This window comes from Thermobia domestica, chromosome 2 (genome assembly GCF_964235325.1).
Source record: "Thermobia domestica chromosome 2, izTheDome1.hap1.1, whole genome shotgun sequence".
Classification (NCBI taxonomy): Eukaryota; Metazoa; Arthropoda; class Insecta; order Zygentoma; family Lepismatidae; genus Thermobia; species Thermobia domestica.
The window spans coordinates 290,377,473-290,394,848 of NC_137455.1; the positions used below are offsets into that span (position 1 = coordinate 290,377,473).

The 17,376-nt window shown below is 32.6% G+C and overlaps 1 protein-coding gene across 1 annotated transcript in view; it reads right to left on the reverse strand.

Annotated features, from left to right (window-relative positions):
- Positions 1-17,376, reverse strand: part of LOC145678567 (angiotensin-converting enzyme-like) — a 184,091-nt gene that overhangs the window by 13,861 nt on the left and 152,854 nt on the right. Inside the window, exons 22-24 of the mRNA XM_081748869.1 lie at positions 13,644-13,768; positions 6,302-6,441; positions 5,239-5,342 (exon numbers count right to left, since the gene is read on the reverse strand). Of these exons, the coding sequence (XP_081604995.1) occupies positions 5,239-5,342; positions 6,302-6,441; positions 13,644-13,768 (369 nt within the window). The remainder of the gene's footprint in view (positions 1-5,238; positions 5,343-6,301; positions 6,442-13,643; positions 13,769-17,376) is intronic.

Here is a 17,376-nt window from a genome sequence, read left to right on the forward strand (position 1 = left end):
TTGTCATTTGCTACTATTGTAGTTATGACGTAATTTTAATAGTAGTAATACTTAAATCAGCAAAAGATTTTATAAACATACTAGTAGAAGTCTTTGTTTCTTACATAGAAACTGAAAAGTTGAATATTGTAGAAATTGCTTGAGTATTGTACAGAATACCCCTGTTTTCCCCTTTAGGAGCGAAGTATTCGAGAATGCTGAAATGCGCATTCCTTTATTTTTAGTTAAGTGCTTAAATACCGAATTTCATATCTCCAACTCAAGCGATCCTCACGTTGAGCATTTTACAGTTGTATGAATAAATAAACGAAAATTAAAACATTACAGAATTTGCCTCTTTTGTCTCTTTAAATGCAGAACTTTCGAACATGCTGAATCACGTGTTCAGTTACATTTAATGAGGAGTTTATGTGCCGATTTTTTTTTCTGCCTTTCTTCAGGAACTTATTCTTGGCAGAAAGTTGAAGCCGTCTATTGTTTTAAGTGCAAAAAAGAACTTAACTAGATTTTAAATTTGTCTTAAAACTGGTTCTCAATAAATTTAGTAATCTATTGTTTTTAAGTGTGAAAGAAAGTGACTTAACTGGATCTTAATTTTTCCTTGATACTGGCTCTCATAAAACTTAACAATCTATTGTTTTTAAGTTCAGACAAACGGTTTAACTAGATCTTAATCTTCTACTTTAAGTTATATTAGGAAAGCTTACTAGGAATAGCTTTGATAAAACTCATTTTAGGCAGAGACAGACTTACAGAATAATTAACAAGTTACATGTAAAACATTTTACAATTACCAAGCAAAGCTTGGTCTTCAAGATATTAAAAGATAATTGATGATAGAATACAGTGGCGGATCCAAGACGAACTTCTCGGGGGATTGTAGTACTGCTACTTAGAGCTACTTTTAAGAGCTCCAAACTCTGGGATGGGCTTTGTTTATATATAAAATAAGAAAGTTAGCTTTTCTGAAGGGGAAACGATACAATAACCGCCCCTGGATCCGCCCCTGATACAATAACCCAAAGCAAACAGAAAACAATAATTTGCTGAAATTAAGAGAGATATAAAAACAAGATAAGACATTTGTTCACAAGGAAGCTTGTACTAAGCGAAATACGTATTCCTGTATTAACGTAAGCAGAAGTTTGCCATTAACGTACTCTATTGCTTTCTATGAGATTCTAAATAGTATAATATGAACCTAAATTTCATGGATAAAACATGGTGTCGTGAGGTTCCGTTAATTAGTTAGATGGTGGTGTAACGTCCCGAGACAGCACTGAGACTATATGAGACGTGGACGTACAGCTTAGTGGGATCCAAACGTCCAAGGGAGTCGAACCTGGATCCCCGCAATAAAGGCGAGTATGTTAACCATATAGCCACAAAGGAGGTCTTGTAAGGTTGTGTTAAAGACAGATTTTACAGTATAATAATATCCTTCATTAGCTTGCACAATATGTAGGATTATGTCCAAAATCTCAATATTTCTTCAGAAAGTGTCTTAAGTGAATACTGCTTGATAACTTAAATCAAGGTTTATCTGGGTAAAAAGTTATTTTAACTCATTTGCAAGACCCTATAACAATATTTTTTAAATACATATCTTCCCGTATGGAACTATTTTTTCTGGCTACGGCCATGTCTTAAATTAGATCACCTTTTCTTTAATTTTTCATAAATCTATGTTTAATCGAACTATTAATTCCAAATTTGTACATTGTGTGTTATATTATACCTACAACATATACACAATATAAAGCAGGCTAATGTGATAGGTTCAGGAAAAACAAAAGAAAACAAAAACAAAAACAACAACAACAACAACAACAACAACGGGAGATTAAAAAATCATTCTTTATTCATAAATATAAGCCGACTTTAAATTTGGATTTTGGCAATACTGATAAAATCTGACTCCCTGCGCTTGATGTATATTTTGGATCTGCCAATAGTGACGAAGCACAGATATCGCGCTTCTTACAACTCAGTCCGTTCCTTCTTTCGTCCACTGTGCCCTTCTCGTTGTTTTTAGTATCCATCTCTCACGCTATACTTATTTGGTGGTATACTATCTTGATCAAAAAGTTCCCGGAATCACTACCGTATGGCGTTCTCAGTCACCTGAATTAACTTTTTTCTTTTTCTGCGGGTAGCTACACCTATCAGCAATATTTCCTCCCAATTTGAACATCCTAATTCGACTTTTCATTGCATGTTTCGATTTTTGCAATGAAGTTAATTTTGCAACAACGAGTGTGTACGTTAAAAACGGATTCAATGGTGCAAAGACCTTGGAAATGTTAGAAAAATGTTTCAGTAATAATGCTCTTAAAAGAAAGCTGTTTACGAGTGCTGAGAACCCAATGAGCCAAGACCGATAAAAACACGTCATTTTCAGTCGAAAACAGATTATGGCCACGGTTTTTAAGGATTACAACGGTTGTACATCATGAATTTCTGCCAGAAAGACAGACAGTCAAGAAATAGTATGATTTGGGCGTTATGAAGCGTTTGCGTGAAGCAATTAGCCTAAAAAGAAAAGATCTCTGGCTAAACAACTCGTGGATTTTGCACATGACAACACAGCGTAGCACAATGCTATCATCGTCCGCGAGTTTCTCACCAAAAACATAACGAACACCATTCCGCAGCCACCGAATTCACCGAATTTAGCTCCGTGCGACTTTTTCCTGTTTAATCGACTAAAGTAACCATTACGGGGAATGCGTTTTAGCAGCCGAGAGGAGATAACACGAAAATCGAAGACGTCTCTGTTGGACATACCTAAAATCGAGTACCACAAATGTATTGAGAACTGGATCAAGCACTGACATAAGTGCGTTGCAGTCGATGGGGATTGCTTCGAAGATGGCAACATCAATTTTCAGGAATAAACTTGTATTTTTAATTTTGTGAGTGAATTCCCTTTTTGATCAAGGTTTTTTTTTTTTTTTTCCATACCATATTTCCCTTATCCATTTTTACCCTTGTTACCTAACACTGAAAACGGAACTAGCTTGTTGATCCAATATGTCTGGAGAATATTTAGTTTTTGTATGGAAGGATATATTGGTAAGTAACCAATTAAAAAAAAAAAATACTTATGAAATCTGAACAAAAATCGTTGGCTGGTTTTCAAGAAAATATAATTATTTTTACCTTCTGTTAAATTGCTACCCTTATTTGTATGTATACCTCCATAATAAATAAAAATAAAATTTGGTTTCTATTCATCAAACTATGTGTCCTTATGGAATCTGCAGATAGGATAGATAAACAGACTATACAGACGAAAGGGCATCCAGAGCACATTCCTTGGTATTAGGTATTCAGGAAACCTCTTATTCCGTTGAAATACAGAAAATAATACATATCAAATTACGTATATATCTATATATAAATTGTCGAGATTATAATTAATCCGTTAAAAATTAACGATTAATCAATTAAAAATTTTATTTTTTAATTTAATCAAATAAAATTTCCGTAATTTATTTTTTCAAAGGATGTGAAGTGGATATTCTTCGAAGGATATTTTGCAGTTTTATTCCGAAAATTTCATAGACTAACAGTATTGTTGCATCCGTACTGTAAGGTAACAAACCGAATGATACAGTTTCTGCTATATCTTTATCTACCTGTGGAATATGTGCAATTATCCTCAAAGATTAAAGTTTAGAAGTTCTAACTGGAATATGAGCTGCGGCTTACTCTAAAATATTAAATCATGATTAATATTTTTTTTTTTTTTTTTTTTTTTTTTTTTTTTTTTTTTTTACTGGTAGGAAAAACAGCACATAGTTCTTTTAACCATACAACGTAAAATATAAATATCATAACGATTTTCCGGAAAATTTAAATTAAAAGATTCCAAAAAATTTCAGATAAGGGCAATTTTTAATTCTTTTAGAGCTTCGGCCATGTGATTTAATCAGTAAGGAATGGTTTTGACATGAATATCATGTTTAAAAGGATATACACAGAATTATCCTTTCTCAAAACTTTATTTCAGAAAACAAAGCATATAAGGGAAATTCTGAAAATTAATTCAATAACTAGAACGCATTTTTACACTTAAACATACAAGTAAGTACGTTGTAGAAGACTTGATTATAATTATTATTATTAAGAGTCTCTATTTAATTAAAAATTCAATGCTTTAAATAGAAACAGGGACGTAACTTACACGGTTATTTAAAAATATTAATTCTTAATTAAATATCTTTCATTAAAAGCAGGATATTTTCCTGGAAAATATAGTGAATAAATTTCCGCTTTTTGACTTAAAAATATTATTTTGTAAAGCAGAAAATGTATGTTTTAGAAGAAATATGTTTATAATGGGGCTGAATAACCACAATTAAAATATAAAACTAAAAGTAACAAAGGTAATTTTTTGTGTTAAGTAATAATTTACTATTTTATATTTCAATGTTAATTACTTAAGATTAGGTATGACTACACTGAAAGTATTGTAAGAGTCGTCATGAGACCTTCTCTGATGGACTTTATAACAATAAATCACTTTTATTGTAGACAGTTACATTTATCGCTTTGATATTACATTGACGTGACATCGCTAATCACCATTGCTATATTTTAATTATATATATAATTAAAATAAAAAATATATCCCTTGTAGAAGCATAGAAGTAACAGATACATATAAATTGAATTTAAAAATCTATTATTTTCGTTGAAAAAAAATGTTTCTAAGCTTAATTCTACATTTTATTATTATATATTTTGTTTGAATACAGTAGTGTATTATAATAATAATACCTTAATCTCCCCACGTTCTTAACTTTACCCATGAATTTTTACATTAACATTTACAGCTTAAGACAATTTTTATTATGTAGTAGCGGAAGGTGTTATTTCTAACTTTAATTTTTATTAATTAATTTTGAAAGTTATTTTAAACGTTACATTTTTTTTCTGATATTCATTTTTAATTTAATCAATTATTTTATTCATTGCTTGAAATTTTAATTTTAATTCGTTAAAATTTTCATAGATTTTTCCAGCTATGTAAATTGGATAGTTTTATACACACACACACACACACACATATATATATATATATATATATATATATATATATATATATATATATATATATATATATATATATATATATATATATTATATATAGAGGGAGAGAGATTGTACGTATTTATGTAAATATGTATGTACAGTATAAATGAAAGTAAGAAGTAAATAGTTCCTTTATACCTGAGCTTCCACCAATGTTCTGTCCATTCATTTTCTGTTACATCTCCTCTGAAAACATCCCATCGCCATAAATCTACAACCAACGCAAACGGAAGAAATATAACCTGAGAAAAAAAAAGTATTCTATAATTTCATTTACTTTCGTAAACATAACTATTAGAAATAACTTTTGATATATTTATTTCATGTATATATTCATTAATTTCCACCATATATTAGTAATCTCTAAGAACTACAAATACTCTTCATGAGCAATGCTAATGTTACTTATGTCCTAAAAATGACAGCAGAAATCTACTGATATGTTATGTAGAATTAGAACTAATTCTTGTATTAACTGATTTAGTAATCAAGCAGTACATCTAAATATTAAATCACTTGATATTGAAGAAACGTTGTTTTATATTGGATTATCAGTATTTTAATTTATGTGGATTTAACTAATAATTTATAAAATTTATAAAATTTTGATAAATTAATAGAACCATAAATTAAATCACTTAATTCTTTAATGTATATTTGTTCTTCTCAAATATTTAAAATACTCGAATATTCTTATGATATATTTGTTTTTTACAGTTCTTTTATTTAAGGTTTCACAAGGTATATTGACTGAGATGAAATACACTCAAGCAGCATTATATTTCAACATTTCAAAAAACTGCCATACTAGATATAGTTTAATCAACTGAAAGCATGAGATCTCCAATTTATATCTATCATGAAAACACTGAAGTTCACATCATATCGAGTAAAATTCATGGAACGTCCTCTCATTATTCAGGCACCAATGAAAAAGAGTAATCATTGATTGCAAAGAAAAATCGTTCAACACACAAAAACAAACTTGTAAAATGTAAGTTGAAGAAAACATTCCAAAACTTTGATCACCACAAAATACACACGTGTCTCTATTTCAATCCTCCTCCCCACCTTTCCGTGCGTTTTGAATCTGGTTATTACATTCTGCATAGTTCACAGACGTGCAGGATGAATTAACTTATTGATGAAGCAACTGAGATATCCAACTTAAAAAAATAACTATATTTAGAATGAGAATTACCTTCTCTAGTGCCATACGCATCAATGCATTGATATTGTCTTCTTCAGAATCTGAGTAGTCACTTAGAAGTCCTACAGTTTGTAAGTGTTGTGGGGTAGAAACAGAAAGGGCAATCACATCTCCAATAGCCTCATGAAATCCTGAAAATAAAAGTATACTTCTTATTTATGAGAGCCAGGAATTATTCGCAATCAAATGAATCACTAATTTTATTAACTGATTTTGAGCAAATATGCTGTATCAAGTTCGAGAAAAAATGTTGTTAATTTAAATAAATTTTCTCTTGATTTCGACCGCAATAAATTTCTTTTCTTAAGATGACTTGAAATCTTTTTATTTATTTAATTTTAGTTGATATGATTTTACTCTTTCTTTACTTCTATTCTTATATATTGATTATACAGTAAAAGCTCTTTATTCGCGGGGTATATGTTCCATAAATATGCCGCGAATACAAAAACCGTGAATACGGAATGGTAATTTATATGGGATTATAGGGGATACGTTCCTAGGTGACAAAATAAAAAAAAAACAAATACATATATAAAAAAATCAATTTACTGTAATTGAAGTTTTTGACCATATTGATTAATTATTATCTTCAGGTTTAGGCAACGGTTTGAAGAATTTTGTATCTTTTTCTTGCTTGGCAGTTTGTAAAAGCTCCTTCAATTCAGACTGATATTCAGCAGTGGCATTAGCAATTTGCCTCCTAAAAATAAGACTTCGTTCCATAGACGGATCAATTTTCATAAAGAAATCACAAAGCTCATTTGCCATTCTTAAACCTTCACTAAGATTTTTCAAATTAAATGTCACGTTTCCAGTGCTTGTTGAAGCCTCTTCTTCAATGGGCTGTGAATTTAACATTTCCCCCAAGTCGGTTTCAGTCAAATCTTCATCCTGAATGTCACTTGATTCTATCTGTTCGAACCCATCTCGTCCTATTCCATTCGCAATTTCGGCTATGTTTGCAGTCAAAGTTTGAATTTGCACACATTCTTCGTCATTTTCCGCAGTCAGAGCAGGCCACAGTTTTTTCCAGCATGACTTCAATGTGTGTGGCTTCAGTTCTTCCAATGATTCTTTTATGTTTACGATGCCTTTTGCTATGTCAAATTTCTTCCAGCATTCCATAACATTCATATCAGGATTACATTCCATATTATTCAATACGATTTTGAAGGTTCGTCTAACGTAATAGAGCTTAAAGGGCTGGATTATTCCTTGGTCCATAGGTTAAAGCAAAGTCGTCGTGTTGGGAGGTAAAAATGTCACTTTTATATTTGGATGCATAGTTTCAAGTTCGCGAAGATGACCTGGTGCATTGTCCAATACTAGAACTGCTTTAAAGTTTAAATTCTGTTTTTTTTTAAATAAGTTTCAACTTCAGAAACAAAACAATTCCGGAACCAGTCACAAAAAAATAGCGCTTTCTTAGCAGTAGCCGACGCTTTCTTATTAGCACGCCAAAACACTGGCAGATCGTCCTTGTTTTGATTTTTTAAAGCCCGAGGATTTAACGATCTGTAAAGCATCAGTGGTTTAATGACACAATCTCCAGATGCATTAGAACATAGCAGCTGTGTAACTCTATCCTTTGCTGCCTTAAATCCAGGAGCAGACTTTTCGCTTTTAGAAATGAATGTTTTGTTTGGCATTCTCTTCCAAAACAGAGCAGTTTCGTCTGCATTAAATACTTGCTCAAATTTATCTCCTCCATCAGCTACTAAGTTTGCAAATTCTTCTGGATATCGTTCTGCTGCAGCAGTGTCTGCAGATGCAGTTTCTCCAACGATTTTAATGTTATGCAATGATTGTCTCACCTTAAATTTATTGAACCAACCTTCCGATGCTTGAAATCCTCCATCTGTACATTCACCACTACAACTACCATCATGTTCTTTAAAATGAGCGTAAAGACGCTTTGCCTTCTCCCGGACCATTGGACCACTCTGGGGCACTCTTTTTTGGTTGCGGTCTTCGATCCATAATGACAACGCCACTTCCATTTTTTCTATTGCTGGATCACGAACAATTTTCGCTGACAGTGAAGTTGAAGCTACAGACGATCTTATTTTATCTTCGGATTTTTTTATCGATCGTACAGTTGATTCGTTGACATTGAATGAGCGTGATATGAATGCAAACGACTCTCCAAGGCGTAAACGATCAAGCATTTATATTTTCACTTTAAGCGGTAACACAGATTTTTTTCGTGTCGAAACTTTTTTTTTTTTTTTTTTTTTTTTTACATTACTGTATAAATTAGGAAGACAGCGGTAGAGACGTGTTACTCGATCACAATTTTTGTAACGAATGGAAAGACGAAACAATAAAACACGTAAAGCGGCTCTTACCAAAGGACGGAACGTCTAATAGGTGGCGGCATTTAAAAATATACTTTATTCATTGAGTAATAAGATTGCTTTCATTCTGTTTGTTTACATTCTCAAAAACACCGATCGCGGCGAAGGCGGCTTATGTCAAAGTCCGAACCAATACAGCGACGGTATCATTTAACAACATACTTTAGGCAAAGTTGTAATAAGGTCTATTTTACATTTTATTAGTCCATTTGACGGCGTTTACAAAGGATATTGGATTGGATATCTATTGGAATCCTTTTTATTATTATGTATGTACGTACTGATTAGATCCGCGAATAAAGAAATCTTTAGCCGCGAATATAGGAATTGGGTCGCATTTTTTTAATCCGCGAATAGTGAAAACGCGAATGAAGGAAGCGCGAATAAGGAGCTTTTACTGTATTCTAAATAAGTGTTTCCGAAATTTGACTTTTTTAATAGTTACTACTAATACCAGTTTTCGACTCCCTTGTCTAGCCTAGGTCATGTGTAACAAAACAAAAATGGAAAGTAAAAGTAACAAAATAAGAGAAAATAGAAGTGACATCAAGCTGGAAAACGCACTATTGCGATGATATCTTGGTGAATTTGTTTCGTTTCGTCTTCCTGGTACTTTAATTTTTCATTTTTGTTCCATTAGTTGTGATTAAGGTACCGGGAAAGAGCTTAAACCTACGCACTTGTAGACCTTCACAAGAATTTGAACTAATCGTAGGTAAAATAATTAACAATATTTATGAATGTGTCCTAAATTTCATGGATATGAATTATATATCTTAATTTATGTAAGTTAATCTTGTCAACTAAAAGATGGCTCAAACGTAAATGAATTTCTATTCATCTGAACTCACTTTCAGACTTATTCACACTTTGAGTTGAGCTGAGCAGTTTAAAACGAATATTATTCACGACTGTTCCTTAATCAGAAATATTTTTATATCTTTCTTTACATTTTTGCGTGCGCTAGGTTGCTTTCGTTCTGTTTGAAGTTTGTATTACTCTCTTCATAAGAATGTACAACTATATCGAATTATTATCCCCTTGCTTTTCTATTACGGTAATCAGTATCTGACAGTATTACGGAAAATAATGAATATACTCTTGATAGTTATATGTTAATTAAAGAAAGGAAATGATATAAATAAATAAGTTCTTTTTATTATAATTACATGGGCGCATAGGGAGGTATTCAAAATTAACAAAAAATTGGCTACTTACCAATGAATCCTCCCTTGAAAAATTTAAAGGTTTTGACGTTTCGGAACTCTCAGCTTGTTCCTTTCTCAGTGGCAAGGTAAAAAAAATATTAAAACGGAAAGGAGAAAAAAGGAATAAAACCAGGAATACATACCACTATATAAAAGTAAGGTACAAAAAAGATCCTTAGATGAACAGAGCAGAGTGAAAAAAGAATGAATTGAATAAAAAAGAACGTGGTGTTTTCTTATCCTATTTTCTTGTCCTATTTCTTGTCCTATTATAACCGTTTTCTTGTCCTATTTTATATAAAAACTGTATTTCTTCGTTGAGATCTTTTTGACGGTCACAAATTAATAACGAAGAAATACAGTTTTTATATAAAATAGGACAAGAAAACGGTTATAAGCTGTATATTTTACAAAAATGATTTAATCAAACACGTAGATCGCTGCAAGTCCCCAAAGCGGTAACTTCCAAAGAAGCAAAAACTTTGATTGGAATTCCTTATTTTCCACAACTTTCAACAAAAATTCAACGTATTCTTGCAAAGCATAACATATCTGCTTCAAGTATTCCCCCCAAAAGTTTGCAAAAACATCTCACTGGATTTAAAAGCTATTTTGCCGATCCATTAAATAAGGCAGGTATTTACCGCGTCCATTGCGAATGTGATTCCTCATACATTGACCAAACTAAACGTAATATTAACACGCGTGTGAAGGAACATGTTAGACAATCAAAAAGTCACAAGAAGAAGGCATGTCTGGTTTAGCGCTTCATCTAAAACAACATTCACATAATATAAAACAGGTTAAGGTAATAGGTTCAGCAAAATAAAAAAAAAAAAAAAAAAAAAAAAAAAAAAGAACGGGAAATTAAAGAATCGTTCTTTATTCATAAATACAAACCTGCATTGAACCTTGATACTGGCAACATTGATCGAACTTGGGTACCTACCTTTGATGCATACTTTGGATCTGGCAATAGTGGCCTAACATAGACACCACGTTCTTTCTTATTCAATTCATTCTTTTTTCACTCTGCTCTGTTCATCTCAGGATCTTTTTTGTACGTTACTTTTAAATAGTAGTATGTATTCCTGGTTTTACTCCTTTTTTCTCCTTGGGGTCCCGGGTTCGATCCCAGCCCCCGCCAAGTGAACTTTGTGGTGGACAAATATCGTGTGCGTGGGTTTTCTCGGGGTTCTCTCGTTTCCTCCCACTTTCTTCATTCCACCATTTCATTCATTACTCATCATCACCGTCTCCTTTAGCCTAACCGGCGTAACCGTGGGACGTAAAACTCAAAGATTTACCTTTTTTCTCCTTTCCGTTTTAATATTTTTTACCTTGCCACTGAGGAAGGAACCAGCTGAGAGTTCCAGAACGTCAAAACCTTTAAATTTTTCAAGGGAGGATTCATTGGTAAGTAGCCAATTTTTTGTTAAGTTCTTTTTATGTTTTTATTCAGTGAGTGCCCCTTTCTGTTCTAGTGACCAAAGTAAATACTTTCTGTGAATATAATCCTGGGTTCGATTCCTCGTGGAGGATATTTGCCTCGGATAAAAACTTTTACACAGCCTTGAAGTTGGAAAGAAACGTTAAAAAAAACCAATCAATCGTTCGACATGAATGAACTGCAAAAATAAACTCAGGAAATAACATGCTGTTCACAAACAATAAAGTTAAATAGTAAAAGACGCAGTATTCCGATGATATCTAGGAAAAAGTAGAAGTCTCTAAATAGAATAGAATTTTTGAATAGCATAGAAGTCTCTAAATAGAATTTCTCTGAATATTTTAGCTTTCAAAGTGTAAGATTTCTGGCATAGTAATTGAAATGAGATCAGGTATCAATGAAATTATTATGTATTGGCTTGGGTTTTTTTAATTGATTCATTTGTCTTTATAGTTAGTTGGCACTGTCAAAAATATTATAACTAAAAAAAAAAAAATGAATAATATCTGTAGATTACTATACTAGTCATCTACTCCTATACTAGTGCTATTTCAAAAAAACTACTTGATTGAATAAAACTTTTGATATATGAAATACATTTTACATTTGTATATCATACCAGGGCAGTCAAAAAGTTCTCGGAATGTTGTTGTAGTTTTGACATTATGTGATACAGTCGCAATGAATCTTGTACAACACAGTCCTTATCCTTAGATTGTCTATTTATGAATTTGACAAGTATAAACAGGTCATACCATTCAGTATACGAGTAGTGTGGCTGGACGGAGGAGTGCGTGATCATTTGAAGCAATGAGCAAACATCAAGTTCATTTGAAAATTCGGGAAATTTACTTCAGAGACTTTGATTACCTCTGAACAGTTTACGGTGAGAATGCTTTAAGGAAAAAATTGGCTTCAAAGGTGCCCGTTTTACTACCGTGGAGACGATCAAAACAAACATGACGGCTGAACTTCGGAATATACAGTACCAAAAGAGGACTTTTGTCTGTACTTCCAGCAATGACAGGAGCAGTTGAGCAAGTGTATGTTCCGAAGAAGGCTACTTTGAAGGCGATTAAGTAAATATGTACTTTTATTGTGGTAATTAAAGGTTGCAATAAAATTCCGAGAACTTTTTGACTGTCCTGTATTACAGAATAAAATCTTGATACTTATGAAAATAACGATTCAAATAAATTTCTAAATTACTTTGATGTAGAGAGATGTTTTTGTTGCTTCTTTTTTTTTTCATCGAAAACACTTTTCAAAATTACTCTAAAAACAATTGGTAGTCTTTTCTTTAATTTTTTTATATATCAAATCTTATTATTACTTTTTTTTCATTTTGTTGATAGAAGGTCAAAATACTAATCCTGAATATTTGTAGTTGACTGTGTATCAAACCTATATAAACGTCAGTAGACATAAGGATAGAGAAGGCACGTCAAAGTAGAGTTTAATATTCGTCGGTAAGGTAAGAAATTAATGTTATATAAGAATTATTCATGAATTACAAGAGACATAGATACTGGGTATGGGTGAGAATATATTGTCTCCATGGTTAATGGAAACAATTTTGCATCAGAAGAGAGGCCTGTATACTATCTAATCTGTATTTAGTAGGTTTGAAGAGAATAACCGGAAATGATTAATTTCTTATTTTCCATTGAATAGTGAATTAATTTCTATATTCTTCTAGCTATTACGTGTGTATCGAATGTTGTTAAAGGCCTGTCTTGATGAAGTTACAAAATGGTTTGATTAATTTGTTCATTCTCATGTATAATGCATAATCCGTTTCAGCAATATGATGTTATAAAGTACAATAAATTTAGAAATTCAATTAGAAAGTAAAACCAAACGTTTTATTTAGGAACATTTTATCTTAGCTAAGATCAGCCAAATTCTGCGAGGATCTGCTGTTAATGTCGTCACGAACGCGGTAAAATTCTGTTGGACAGTCCTACTGTACTAACTTTTATAATGAAATTCGACCTTCTTCTACGTTTTTCATTGAACCATCTATCGCTGAAGACATAAACGAAGAAGGGTGGTTTGTTTTTGAGAGAATCTTATTCATAATCTTGAATACAAACGAAACTTGCAAGAAATATATACTAAGGACACAACAATATAAGAAACCAGCAACTTACGTAGGATACAGTTGTGAAGATTTCTTCAAAGATAAGGCACTTAGATGATACTAACTGTACCTCTTTCACTTTTATGACAAAATAAAGAAAATTACAATTTTACAAAAATATTCAAATAAGTTTTCTTGGACACTTAGCTATTTATTAGTTCTACGTACTCACCTGGATTTGCACCAGTTCTGAAAGCATAAGGTAGATTCTTGTATTGAATGTAATACTCTACATGACCCATTTCGTGATGGATTGTGACAAAATCTTCCATGTTGACTTTGGAACACATCTTAATCCTAAACATAAATTAATTATAAGGTTTTATTACATAAAATTAAACAAGGCAAACATTTTATTTGCATGATATGTTCATATATTAATTTCTCAAAGAATGATAATATGTTGACCAGGATATGACATGTTCCAATATAATCTTATCGTATTGTTAAGATATGATATATTCCAATGTAATTGCACGTAGCATAATATAACAAAGAATGAGATTCTAGATAAAATATTGTTTCATAGTATTGAAGAAAGTATGGTTAAAGTGTAATATTAAAAAAATGTTTAAATATTGCGCTGGATCTTTCCATATCACATCATGCTATATGAAGAGTCTAACTTTGTCCTTTCCAGATGTTAATCCAAATTGTATAAAACACAATGAAATGAAATTCACAAAAATGTCAAGATCCAAAGTCACATATGAATAAACTGTGCACTGTGCTTTTACTGTACAATTTGCTGTGCTTAAATTGTAAACAGTTTCATTTTAAAAAATTAAACATACAAGTGAAGTTTTCAAATAATATTTATAAAGATACTGAACAAGAGGTGCTGAACAAAACCTTTGAACAAGATTGTCTCAAAATAGTCTTTTTTTAAGTTTCTGTCAGTAAAACCATATCGAGTGCACCTCTTCTTACTACACATGAGTTTCAAGATGTAGCCTAATAACATCAGAATCAAGAGGAAAATTACTACTATTTGGTTCGTATACCACATCATATGACTAACCTAAGAATATTTCTAAAACTTTGAATATAATGCTAGTTCATTGCTTTCATGTGTTAAATTGGTGCATGATTACCTTGTCGAGAGAAACTGATCATAGATAATATAATACTTGTTCAGCTTCAGTTAATGTAAAAATTGTAAATAACAAGATAGTAATACATAATTTTGAACAGGACTAAAATTTTCCTGAAAATTTATCTCTGACATTCTCAATGTATATTTAATGATATATATTTTACGTTGGAAATTTTACTCATTTATCAATAACCACATCATCATAGGTATTCTGCCTTTATTGGCAGGTCACTTGCCGCAGCTGAGAAGCTTCCATGCTCCACGGTCCACCGCTAAACTTTTCGTCTTCGCGTATGATCTTTCTGTTTTAATATCATCTATTAATTGTAGTCTCCTTCGCCCCCTCCCTCTCTTTCCCGCCACCATACCCTCTAGGACGTCCCTCATGATACAATCTCTTCTTAGGCAATGTCCCAACCAGTTTCTCTTCCTCTTCCTAATAATATCTAAAAGTGTTCTTTTCTCACCTACCATTTCTAACACTCTCTCATTCGTTTTCCGCTCGACCCAACTAACTCTTTCCATTCTTCTCCACACCCACATTTCGAAGGCTTCCAGTCGATTTTCGTCACCCTTACGCAATGTCCACGTTTCCGCTCCATACAGCACAACACTCCACATGAAGCATTTTATGAGTCTTTTTCTCAACTCTTTGTTCAAGGTCCCACAAAACAGACTTTTCTTTCTTTTAAAGGCTTCTTTCGCCATTCCTATCCTTGCTTTTATTTCACGTTCGCATTTCATGTCATTACTAAGAACACTACCCAGGTATCGAAAACTATTCACTTGTTCTATTTTCTCCCCTCCTACTTTTATATTTGACACAGACCCCTTTGTTCCAATCACCATGGCTTTTGTCTTTCTAACATTTATTTTCATCCCATATTCTTCAAAGCCCCTTCTCATTTTTTCTAACATTTTATTGATTTTCTTTTCAGATTCTGCAACAAGGGCCATATCGCCTGCAAATCTTAAGCATCTAATCATTCTACCTCCTACCGAAATGCCATCATCATCATGTAGGCTCTTTTTCACTATCTCTTCTAGATAGACATTAAATAGTGTTGGCGAGAGGCAGCATCCTTGTCGAACTCCCCTTCCAATTGCACTCTCTTCCGTCAGTTCTTCCCCTATCCTAACACTTACTTGCTGGTTCATGTATAAGTTTCTTATGAGTCTTCTATCTTTCCATTCCAATCCTATCTTTGTTAGAACTCCCAACAACAATTCCCAATTCACGCGGTCAAAAGCCTTTTCTAGATCAATGAATACAACATACACCTCTTTCCCTTTTTCTATAAATCTTTCACCTATCACCCTTAATAATCCAATAGCATCTCTTGTGCCCTTGCCTCTTCTGAACCCGAACTGCTCCTCCTCAACATCTTTATTTGTTCTTCCATATAACCTTCTGTTCAGTATTCGGAGCAGAATTTTAGCTGCATGAGATATTAGACTAATAGTTCTATAATCCTCACATCTCTTTGGGTACGATTTCTTAGCCATCGGTATCATGATCGTTTTCAGAAAGTCTCTTGGCCATTCTCCTGTTTCATATATTTCATTGCATAGTCGCCACAATTCTTTCTTTCCCTTGTCTCCTATATTTTTAATGAATTCAATTGGTATGTTATCTATTCCTGTTGCCTTTCCATTCCTAATCTCGGATATAGCCTTTTCAAACTCATCCCTAAGAATACTAAATCCTTTATCATCCTCGCCTACTTGATTTTCTACTTCAACATTTAGGCTACACGGTCTATCCCTACTCTCATATAAGTCTTCAACGTATTCTTTCCACCTTCCTATGACCTCATTTCTCTCGCTGACTACCTTCCCATTCTTATTTTCTACTGCCATCATGATACTCCCTTGTTTCCTCCGAAATTCCATAGATTTTACCTCCTTGTACATTTCCTCATATTTCCCAACTCTTTCTAATTCTTCTATGTCCTCGCATTTTCTTTTGTAAAACTCTTCCCTTGCTTTGTCTGTTTCTCTTCGTAATTCATTATTTAACTTTCTGTACATCTTTGTGCTCTCTTCTGTATCAACCTGTTTCCACATCTTCCTCTCCCTCATTTTCTGCAACATCTGCTCTGTAACCCATGGTTTCTTAGCAGTTTTGTGTTCGCGGTAACCTACTGCTTCTTCTGCAGCCTGCTGTAAGCAACGTTTAATATGTTCCCACCGTGCGTTACTACCTGCGCCTATCCTTTCCTCGTTTGAACATTTTTCTTCGAATTTTTCAGCGAAAAGATTTCTTATTTCCTCGTTTTTCAACTTTTCAGTATTCAACACTTTGTTACCTACTTTTCTTCTGCCTACATTTTTCAGTTGAATATCTACTTCGGCCAGCACAAGATTATGATCAGAGAAAATATCAGCCCCGGGAAGGGTCTTCGCGTTCTTTAAGCTATACCACAATGGGAATGAAAATATAGTTCTAGCAGCTTTAAAAACTGTTAATTTCAGGTACTCCAATTAAAAAAAAATAGCGTCTTCGAGAATTTCTTAAACAAATCACAACATTAAAAAATATAGACATTATCGAAATAAAATATTATTCACTCATAACAGTGAACTAGAATTATGAGAGTTTTAAACTGAAGAATAGACATTGTATCTCAGCTCAAAAACGATTAATTTTCAGCCACAGTTTGAAACATCTGAAAAACTCATGTTTTTCAAAATGTAAAAGAGGTTTTTCACCTTTATAACGAAAAGGAAATGAAAAGAAAGATAAATTAAAAATATAGGGAAAATTAAAAACAATCTAAATGTCTTTGCTAATATCACATTATTAAGG